Here is an 11,854-nt window from a genome sequence, read left to right on the forward strand (position 1 = left end):
ATATATTTCAGGTAATATTTTAAAAGTTGTTTAAGCACTCTAAAAAATTTAAAAGCCATAACTACAGAGCTGTGTTTTTTTTTTATTTGCTAGAAGTAGAAACTGGGACACAGAAAGGTTGAATAATGTGGGATACAACACAACTGGATTCAGGAACATAAACCGTATTCACATTTGATTTCAACACTGATACAGTCTCATCAGTGTGTATACTGTCTTGAAGGAGGACATATATTACAATAGCAAGCTGTAATCGTGTGTGAAGAATGGCCTGAAATTTGTTCACTAAATTAATTTTGTGTGGCAATACGTAATAGCACTGTGGCTATTTCTACCAAATAGCATTTTGTTCATATTTCCGCTCTCTCTTTACCAATCGTGTGACTTGGTGAGGTTTACTTTGCTCTTGAAGTTTCTGTTGCCTATCTATAATGTGAAGCTAATGATACCCACTACAAAGAGTTTTGAAAAATAATCAGAAGTTAATTTTACTCCTAGGTTAGTACTCTGATGAACTGGACATACTAATCATTAGAGATGCGGGTATAAATGTTATATAGATATAAATTACAGGGATAATGACTCTGGGGTTCAATCTGATTTGATTGTCCATAGAAGGAGAAGGATAAATACCCCTGACTCAAATACCCTGTAATTTACCCATGTAATTGATTTCATTCATTTCCTTTCCAAATTGTCTGTTTTTATGTAATTCTTGAGAAACATATTACCTGGGAAATATTTTAACTGTATGACCTCAAGTATAAGCAACATTAAGATAACTTTTAGATAATTAATTTCATAAATAAGCTATGTTAGAATTACCGAAACCTTCTAAACACATGCTGGATATTTCCATCATAAATTTCCATGGAATTTAAAATTTGTCATGCTTAAGACTACACTCACCACTTCAACCCATGCCAAAGACAGGCATTACCTCTGAGTTCTCTCTCTGGGACAATAATGTCATTTTCCACCATGTTATCTAAACTAGCATTTTTTTTTTTATCTTTTCTGGTATTTCCCCACCTCATCTTGGGTATAAATTCTTTATAGAATTAGAATTCTTCATATTCTAATGTGTCCCAATCTTCACAGGGCATCTCAGCATATCCAATTTCTGTAGTGTCCTCAGAAAATAAAACTTTTATTTTTAATACAGAAATATTTATAATAACAAGTTCTTCCTTTCTGTCTTTACTCTCACTGTCCACTTTAAAGACCACCTAGCCACATCCATGTATTTCTTTGCTTTCCCTTTTGTATTTTTCAAATCAAATTTGTCCTTTAGAATAATTTTGAAGACATTTGTTTTCTCTGGAGGAAAATGAGGTTTCATGTTTCTAATCGTGTTTCTAATGCGGGCTCTCTAAGGCTCCTTCTTACAATTGCTCACTTGTGCTTCGTTCCAGTCATCTGCCAGATAAACAGCGAGAGGATTGTATAGACGATTTATATTTATTCTTTCAAAGGGGAAATAATTTGATTACAAGTACCATTTAGACATACCCTGATGCTCCCCCACTTCCTTATTTTTGCCTATGGTTCTGGAAGAGTAAAAAGTAGACAGAATATAGGCAAGCATTGGAAGTATAATATTGACAACAAAGCAGCATATCACCGCAACACATACCAACTAATGTCAATCAAAATATCTCGTCACTCCTTGACAGTAGGTTCCGTTACCTGATCTAGGTGTCTGTGTTCCCATGATCTTGTGGAAAGTGCAGTGATTGATACTGCCACTGCTGCTGCTGCTGCTGTTTCCTCATCATCCCACGCTGGGCAGCCACCTGACACAAATTGCATGCAGCACCCATGGTTGCTTCTGGCTGTTTGAAACAGAAAACAGGCTCCTTTGGATTATCACTTGATCCCAGCCTCCAGAAAAAATATATGAACAAATCAGGTACTTAAAAGCTAAGAAAGCCAAGGAGACTTAAGTTTTTACTTAATTTTCACTCTGTGCTATGCTTCTTTAATGATGGCTGAAAATGTTTGTTTGTTTGCTTGTTTGTTTGTTTGTTTGTTTGTTTGAAGAAATTTACAAAGTGGGAGAAAGAATAAATTTCTGTCAGGCAACTAGACAACAGCCTCTCCAATACTCAGAATAAGAATATCAGCAAAATGCTATATGCAGATAATAGAGCTTTACAGTCTCTGATACTATTTTTTCTTTGCTGTTTTTGTTCTGAAATTTTTCTTCTGAAATGTAAAATCCAGCCTTTTAATGACACAGTGAAATTCTCAATCCCAAATGCCTCAAGTGTATAGTCACTAAATTAAGTTAAGCCAATTCTGTCTGTTAAATTTTTATAAGTCCATTACCTCCCATCATGTGTGTGCTGGACAATGTATATTTGGCACTTAGCAGAAGGACTTTCTGTGTCTCTATTCTGATAAATTTAAGTCTCCCTTGCACACAAATAGCATATTTTCATACTAACTCAAATATTTATTCACAATCCCAGGTAAAAAATAGCATTAGTACTATTTGATTTTTTCTATCTATAAAATACATTTACTTATTTGCTATTTAAATTAATATATGAATTTAATCATATCCTTATGATGACTCTATCAGTTCATTGTTATCATAGGCTTTTTATATCGCCAAGATACAGTGTACAATAGCTTTTCCAAAGATACAGAAGTTTGTGCTGTAAACACTAAATACTGGAGAAGCACATTCTCACCTCTCTTAAGCCAAACCAGATTTATTATTTGAAATTCATTTTTATTTCTCTTTACAACCCTCATATTTTATCTACTTTTTAATGACGATGATAACCTGGGAACCTGTGCTAGAACGATTTATATTTATCGTATCCCTTTAGTGACCTATGAGCTGCTTTAATGTGTGGGACAAATCTGTCACCTATTTTACCCCATGAATAAGGACAGTACCTGGATTAAAAAAGACTACTCAGGGGCCGACCCTGTGGCTCACTCAGGAGAGTGTGGCGCTGGGAGCGCAGCGGCATTCCCACCACGGGTTTGGATCCTATATAGGGATGGCCGGTGCGCTCAGCGGCTGAGCACGGTGTGGATGACACCAAGCCAAGGGTTGGGATCCCGTTACCGGTCACACTCACACACACACACACACACACACACACACACACACACACCGACAAAAAAGACTACTCAGTAAATTGAAGTATTAATGAATGACTGCAAGTTGTACAATTGAATTTAAGAAAGGGAAGCATGTGGAGGGGGTAGGCTCGTGACTTGGAGGCAAAAGTATGTACATATTTCTTTTCCAGATTTAAGGTACCTTAAGGTTGTATTTTCTAATTCTCTGTCTCTGGCATTGCAGCAGATATTTCAAAAAATGAATAAATGTAAGGAGAAAGGGGTTCCTATACTCTAAAGGAGATTTTGAGAGCATATAACCTGTGATTTGCCCACCGAGAACTCACATTCCTTGCCGATGCTTTGAATGTGGAATGACCATTTTCTGTTTCCAGTCTGAGGGATTAGCAATATCCTCTGTAGGTCAGTGCCTTTGATCCTTATGATGGCACAGACTGACTAGAGCAAGACTTGGCATTGTCATACAATAAGCCTAGGATTGAAATGTCTGAAAGGTGCAAATCATCCCTTACCTACAATATAGCTACATATGAGAAGGAATGTGAATGGTGCTCATCCCAGGGAGAGGGCCAGGAATATATGTCATGACAGCACCCTGGCTTCACTTTATAGGCTTTGGGTTGGGAGTGCTTAGTCCAGCTGTGTTCCCTCAGGAAACAGGTATACTCTCCTATACCCTCAGGGGTCCCAAGTCTTAATGTAAAATACAGTGTAATAGCCCCCAGAGACAACCCAGCCCTAAGGAAAAGCATGATATGAACCTTCACACATTTAGTGAAAAAAAAAAACAAAAAAACTTCCCCAATCACAAATCATAACTGGCCTCCAAAGGAGGAACTCCTTTGGGAAGAAAGTAATTCTGATGCCACAGATATCCCACCATTAGGACTGGAAGTTGGAGATTCTTGTCTAAAGCAACTAAAAGTAAGCCAAAGATATCTATGTGAATGTGATGTCATATGTGTTTAGCAACTTATTATTGCCAATTCAAAAATAGTAAATGCTCAGAAGATGAAAAAGAGAAAGAAGTAATGATATATTTCTAAATAACACAGACTTCTGATACTCAAATGTCTGCTATTATGATTTTGTACGTCTTTATTTCCATGTCTGTATAATTGTTTTCAGAAATTTATGATCATAATTCACTGGGTATTTCATCACTGGCACCTCTACCAAAAATCTCCTAAAGCAGATAAACAAATTCACTAAACTTGCAGGATGCAAAATCAACACATGAAAATCAGTAGTGTTCTTATACATCAACAACAAACAAGCAGGAAAGAGAAATCAAGAATGCATGTCCATTTACAATAGCTACCAAAAGAATAAAATACCTGGGAATAAATTTAACCAAGGAGGTGAAAGATCTCTTCAATGAGAACCACAAAATTCTGCTGAAAGAAATCAAAGAGGACACAAAAGAAGGAAAGACATTCCTTGTTCAACATTGGAAGAATTAACGTGGTGAAAATGCCCATACTACCAAAGCAATCTATAGATTCAAGCAATACCCATCAAAATATCTATGACATTCTTCACCAAAATAGAAAAAAAATCCTAAATTCTCATGGAACAACAAATGACCCCAAATAGCCAAGAAATCCTAAGGAAAAAAAAAAAAAGAAAAAGAAAAAGAAAAAACTATACTACCTGACTTCAAATTATACTACAAATCTATAGTAAACAAAACAGCATGGTACTAGCACAACAACAGACATATGAACTAATGCAACAGAATACAGAACCCAGAAATCAACCCAGGTACTTACACCTGACTGATCTTTAATGAAGGTACCAAGAAGGTACATAAAGAAAAGGATAGTTTATTCAGTAAATGGTGCTGGGAAAACTGTATATCCATATGCAGAAGAATGAAACTAGACCCATACCTCTGACCATATGCCAAATCAACTTGAAATGGATTAAAGATTTAAAAGACCTGAAAGTATAAAACCGCTAAAAAAAAAAAAAAAAAAACTTAGGGGAAACACTTCAGTATGTAAGACTGGGCAAAGACTTTACAACTAAGACCCCAAAAGCAAAAGCAACAAAAGAAAAATAAACAAATGTGATTGTATCACACTAAAAAGCTTTTGCACAGCAAAGGAAACAATCAACAGAGTGAAAAGACAATCTACTGAATGGGAGAAAATATTAGCAAACAATACATCCAACAGGAGATTAATATCCAGAATATACAAAGAACTCAAGCAACTTCACAGTAATAAATAAATAAATAAATGGATGGATGGATGGATGGATGGATGGATGGATGAATGAATAAATAAATAAAGCAACTAAAAAATGGGCAAAGGAACTGAATAGACATTTTTCAAAGGAAGACATACAAATGGTCAAGAGATACATGAAAAAATGCTCAACATCACTAATCATCAGGGAAATGCAAATCAAAACCACACCAAAATATCATTTCATCCCAGCTAGACTGACTATTAACTAAAACACTGAAAATAATAAATGCTGGTGCAGATGTGGAAAAAGGAAACTCTTCTACACTATTGGTGGGACTGCAAATTAGTGCAGCCATTATGGAAAATAGTATGGAGTTTTCTCAAACAATTACAGATAGAAATACCATACAATCCAGCAATCCCTCTTCTGTGTATATATCCAAAGGAATGGAAATCATCATATTGAAAGGATACCTGCACTCACATATTCATCACAGCTCTATTTGAAAAAGTGAAAATATGGAACCAACCTAAATGTCCATCAACAGTTGACTGGGTAAGGAAAATGTGGTATATATACACAATGGAATACTTCTCAGCCATAAAAAAAAAATGAAATTCTGCTATTTACAGTAACATGAATGAGCTTGGAGAAAATTTTGTTAAGTTAAATAAGCCAGGCAAAGAAAGAGAAATAATGTGTGTCCTTACTTGCAAGTGTATGCTAAGAAACAAAGAAAGAAAGACTGTAATAAAACATTGAACATTCAGAAGGACAGAACAGAAATGGGGAGGGTGAGAAGGGATTGGGAGTAACTGGGTAAAGGACACAAAAAGGAATTATGATTTGTAATGATGAAGATGCTAATAATATTGGTTTGATCATCAAACACTGTACACTAATACTGACAGTCAACTCTGTGCCCCATAAGTATGTATAAATAAATATAATAAAAGTTAAAAATTAAAACTTAAAAAAAAACTGACTCAAGAAAAAAATTAGTGAATAAACCTATCATAAGTGAAGACATTGCAAATATATATAAAAACTTTTCTCTCATTAATAACTTCATTACATGTTTTCCAAAGTCAGCATAATAGTGTACTTAATGACTATAAACTTTTCTTTAAATATTTCTCTAAGTTAGAACTTAATTTTCAATATGTTATATTATAGCTTTATAATAAGTATCAACTCACCCATGGCTAATTTTATTGGAAAATTCAGAAAACAAATAGATATTAAGTAAAATATTCCTAATTTTAAAGTATTTATAATGCAAAAATATACCCCAGAAAGGTTTTTCCAAAACTGTACACTCTATGCCCTTGAAAATGATGGTGAATATATATATGTCACCTTGTTCAGTGAGATTCTCTATGAGTAACTAGTCTTCTCCAACCCCAGTTGCCAGCTAATGGGAAGCCTGCATATTATATATATATAATACATACATATTATATATGTATATATAATACGTACATATTATATGTGTGTATATATAATACATACATATTATATATATGTATATATATAATACATGCATATCATATATGTATATATAACAATATATAATAGAATATTAAGTCCGTTATTTTTTAATTTCTATTATTTATTATTAGAATATTCATTCTTGCAAATCATGATATTTCAGATCAGCCTAGAAGACATTATACAAAGTAAAATAATCCAGACACAAAAAGACAATTACTTCATGATCTCACTTATATGTGGAATTTACAAAAGTTGAGTTCATAGAAACAGAATAAAAGGGGGTCTGGGATCTAATGTAAAAGGAGAGATGTTAGATTAGATACAAACTTGCATTTATAAAATGACTACATTCTGGAGACCTAATGTACAGCATAATGACTTTGGTTTACAGTAAAGCATTGTATATTGAAATTTGCTAAGAGAGTATATCATACATAGGGTCCAGATTTGAGTCTTCTGTAGACAATTTATCTAGAGATAATACATAGAGTCCAGATTTGAGTCTTCTGTAGACAATTTATCTAGATATTATGGCATTTCTTGGCATTTCTTCTTGTTTCTTAAAATACAAATTTAAAATTTGGTTATGGAAGATATTATTTGGTCATGGTTTGGTTAAATTCTGCCTTTCCTTTTAACAGTATTTTCTTTTAATGGCAAACCTATAAGGCAAACATTTGCCCTCCTGGGTTGAGGATCTATATCTCTTTACTTTTTTTTTCATGTTTTATATTGCCTTGCCTTTTTTGCCACCATTCATTTTTATTTGTTATAAAAGTTATTTCATAACTTTCTGCTTGCTTCTTTTCAACAGAAACACTTTCATCTTTTGTTCAGTGCAATATATTCTCAAATATTTCTGGAAAATGTTGATGCTGGAAATATACTTCAAGAACAGTAAGCATGATGGAATTAAACCAATAAAGAAGGGAATATGATCCTGATGTGGCAGTAAAATGATCAACAGTCATATTTAATTTTCATATTAATATTCATTAATCATAGTAATTAAAATATTATTTGTTAGTTTTCAATTATTTTAATCAAGTTATAGACAAATCTGGGAAGATTTCCAGAATCATATCAAGTGGTAATGATCTTAAAAACAGAAAATAATATATGTGACTAACACTGAGGTTGTAAATAGTGGGGAAAGAAGGAACTATACCCATATATACTTTATATATGTACTTAATATATGAAATATATGTGCCATTGTATGTACATGTAAATATTATAATATTTTGAGGAAGAGGGCAAGTGACACATGCAGTAATTGAAATAAATCCTTACTGTGTATAACAGAGTGGTAGGTAATCTAATTAAATTTCAAACATAGCTTGGAGTAAATGAAATAACCACCAAAAGGAGTACAACAAAAACCCACATGCAGACAATATTTTTTAAAAAGGTCATTTCTGGAACTGAACTACATGAAGGTGAATTTTGAGATGGAGGTTTTGATTTATTTTTTGCAATGATCTTGGCTGCAGAGTTTGGTTTTAATTTGTAAAAACATGCACATATTATATACACTAACTTCAACTTACTTTTGAAAGAAAAGAAAATATACACACTAGGTAAGCCATAGATACATAGCACAGGAGGCAAGAAGAAAATGTTTCTCAAGACAGAAAGGTCAGTGTGCATGATGAAGACATTAGCAGCAACATGGATGAGCTGTAGAGAAATAAGTCAGTCACAGAAAGACAAAAACTACATGTTGTCTTTCATATGTGGGAGCTATTAATAAATAAATAAATTAATTAATTTTTTTAAAGTAAGTAGTAAATAAATAAATAAATAAAAATACTAATAACAAGTTGAACTTTTAGGAGAGAGAACTGCGGTTACTAGAGGTTGGAAAGGGTGGAAGGAAGAAGACAGTGAAAGGCTGGTTAATGAACTCAAAATTACAGCTACTTAGGAAAAATGAGTTCTGTTGGTGTACAATTGAGTTAGGGATCTATAATTAACAGTAATTTACTACATGTTATCAAATGACTAGAAGAGTGGAGATCAAATGTTTACATCACTAAGAAAGGTTTAAGTTTCGATATGATGAATATGATAATTACCCTGATTTTTTCATGATACATGTGTATTTGTAATGAAATATAACTCTGTACCCATAAGTATGCATAATCAATATGTTTCAATAAAAAGACATATTTTAGGTAAATATTTAATTAAAATACTATTATACACGCCATAAAGACCATATACCACAAGTGAAAGCTTCATGAAAGAGTGCCGAGTTGGTACCATCCATGCCAAGAATTAATCAATATCAGTTCCTCAGAAGCACTGCATTACCTGGCCTCTCATTCTCAAAGGTAAAGATTATCCTAATTTCTATTACGGTAAATTAGCTTTGTCTGCCTCTGAGTATTATATTAATGAAAATATCCAATATATATTCTTCGTCTATTTCACTCAATATTTCATCTGAATAGATCACAACTATTCATTTATGCACTCTAATGTTGATGGACGTTGTTATTTCCTTCTTCTAGGTATTATAAGTATGCTGAAATTTACATCATTTACAATTTTCTATATGAATTGTTATTGGATATGCAGTTGGCAAACTTGGTATAGAAAGAAGGAGATAAGAACTTGGGAAACAATAATGAACTCCAGATGATTTTGTCCGAAGAATGCTCACATAAGTAAATTAGTGCAGACATTAATAAGCATGGCTCATGTTTTCCCAAGGATTTAAATTCTTAAAAGAGTTCAACTCCAATCCTAGTGATTCAACCACTGTTCTGCAAAGTCGTGTAGACTGTCATTCAGGAACAGATACCTGACTATGAAGATTAAATGCAGTGAACTTTGAAGTCCTCTATGAATAAAGAGGTTTGAGGTACATGGAGTTTGATAAATCAGGGTCTATACCTACATGATCATCATAATAACCCTTTCAAAAGAGGTAGAAAATCTTGGTCACACAAAAATATCTCCCGTGGCCAGTTTTCTAATTTCACTCAAAGCATCTCCTGTTGACTTTGTGATCCCAGCCTGGCCAGGAGAACTCTCACTGCTCAGAAGACTCTATTTAAATGTTACAAAAAGAATTGTCCTTTGCCTTAAGCAAGAACCTACCGACACTTTCTCGTATCTGCTTGGTTTTCACCCCATACACAATAGGATTCATTGTGGGAGGCATGAGTAAATAAAGATTAGCCATAATAATGTGTATATGGGAAGGAATGGTGTGTCCCCCAAAACGGTGTGTGAAAAAGGTAAAGAAGGCTGGGACATAGGTGATGACGATGGCACAGATGTGGGCAGTGCAGGTGCTGAAGGCCTTCTGTCGAGCATCTGCTGAGGAGAGACTGACCACTGCTCGGAGGATCATGGTGTAGGAGACGGTGATGCACAAGATATCAAAGCCCCCAATCAGGAGGGCAACCATCAAACCATAGATTGCATTGACTTTAACATTACCACAGGATATTTTGGCCACGGACATGTGGTCACAGTAGGTGTGTGGGATGACATTGCCCCTGCAGTATGGCAAGCGCTTGGTGAGGAAAGTGAAAGGGATAACAAGCATCACACCTCGAAGGAAAGTGAGGAGCCCAGCCTTGGCAATGACTGAATTAGTGAGGACAGTGGCGTAGCGCAGTGGGTAGCAGATGGCCACATAGCGGTCCAGGGCCATGAGCATGAGCACCCCAGACTCCATCCCTGTGAAGGTGTGCACAAAGAACATCTGGGTTAGGCAGGCTTTGAAATCGATCTCCTTGAGGTTGAACCACAATATGCAGAGGGTGTTGGGCAGGGTGCTGGTGCACATGAGCACGTCCGTGAAGGAAAGAAGGCCTAGGAAGACATACATAGGTCTGTGTAAGGCCTCTTCAGAGTAGATGAGGTAGATAAGGCCAAAGTTCCCTGTGATAGCAATGCTGTACATGGTACACAGCGGGAAGGAGATCCACAGATGAACTTCTTCCAGACCAGGGATGCCATTTAGGATGAATGAAGCTGGACTTAGGCTGGTGCCATTTAGAAACGACATAATGACTGTTGGAAGTTCATGGTATGGCAGCTACAGAATTGGCTCTGTAAGACACAAAAAAAAAAAGAAGAAAAAAAAAGTAAGTTCAGAGAGGAATTAACAAGCAAGGTTTATTTCCTCATAATGGCTAATTTTTCTTTGTTGTAGATCAATGACCATATCTGTTCTCTTATGTTTAACATGTGATATAAACTCTATTTGAGTGCATGCCTTAAGCAATAGATGTTAAGATGAGCTGATTGAGTCTAGTAAATGTGTCTGGTTCAGAATGTGTCTAGGCTCCTTTTTTATCATGAACTTCATTCTCTGGCTGAAGTTGGCCACTAATGAACAATTGGATGATCAAGAATTGTGTAAATATTTGTGGTATGGTGCTCATTATCTTAGAGATTCCCATTCTATTCTGAAATGTTAACAAACTTTAATAGTTTATGTGGGTGCACTTTTCAAAGTTAATCAGTCTTCAGGAAGTCTGGGCCCTGTCCTACTTCCTGAAGTGTTTTTCTTATGGTTTCTTTAAGAAGTTTTATTGTTTCAAGGTGTATATTTAATTCTTTAATCCATTTTTAGTTGATCTTAGTATATGGTGAGAGGTATGGGTCTAGTTTCATTCTCCTGCATATGGATATCCAGTTATGCCAGCACCATTTGCTGAAGAGGCAGTCTCTTCCCCAGTGGATACGATTGGTGCCTTTGTCAAAGAACAGATGGCTGTAGGTGTGTGGGTTGATTTCTGGATTCTCTATTCTATTCCATTGATCAGTGTGTCTGTTTCTATGCCAGTAACATGCTTTTGGGTAATTATAGCTTTGTAGTATAATTTAAAGTCAGGTAGTGTTATGCCTCCAGCTTTATTTTTTTGGCTCAGAATTGCTTTGGCTATGTGTGGTCTTTTGATATTCAATGTAAATGTCTGAATATTTTTTTTTCCATTTCTGAGAAAAATGTCATTGGAATTTTGATGGGGATTGCAATGAGTTTGTATATCACTTTGGGTAGTGTGGATATTTTCACAAAAGAATGGGAAACCAAAGG

At 34.8% G+C, this 11,854-nt stretch overlaps 1 protein-coding gene across 1 annotated transcript; it reads right to left on the bottom strand.

The window, feature by feature from the left end:
- Positions 1-9,853: 9,853 nt before the first annotated feature.
- Positions 9,854-10,819, bottom strand: LOC103581205 (olfactory receptor 52N1). Its single transcript, XM_008563093.1, has one exon. The coding sequence runs from the start codon at positions 10,817-10,819 to the stop codon at positions 9,854-9,856; it is 966 nt and encodes a 321-aa protein (XP_008561315.1).
- Positions 10,820-11,854: the final 1,035 nt, after the last annotated feature.

The sequence above is a fragment of the Galeopterus variegatus genome, unplaced genomic scaffold, assembly GCF_000696425.1.
Source record: "Galeopterus variegatus unplaced genomic scaffold, G_variegatus-3.0.2 Scaffold12549, whole genome shotgun sequence".
In the NCBI taxonomy this organism is placed as follows: domain Eukaryota; kingdom Metazoa; phylum Chordata; class Mammalia; order Dermoptera; family Cynocephalidae; genus Galeopterus; species Galeopterus variegatus.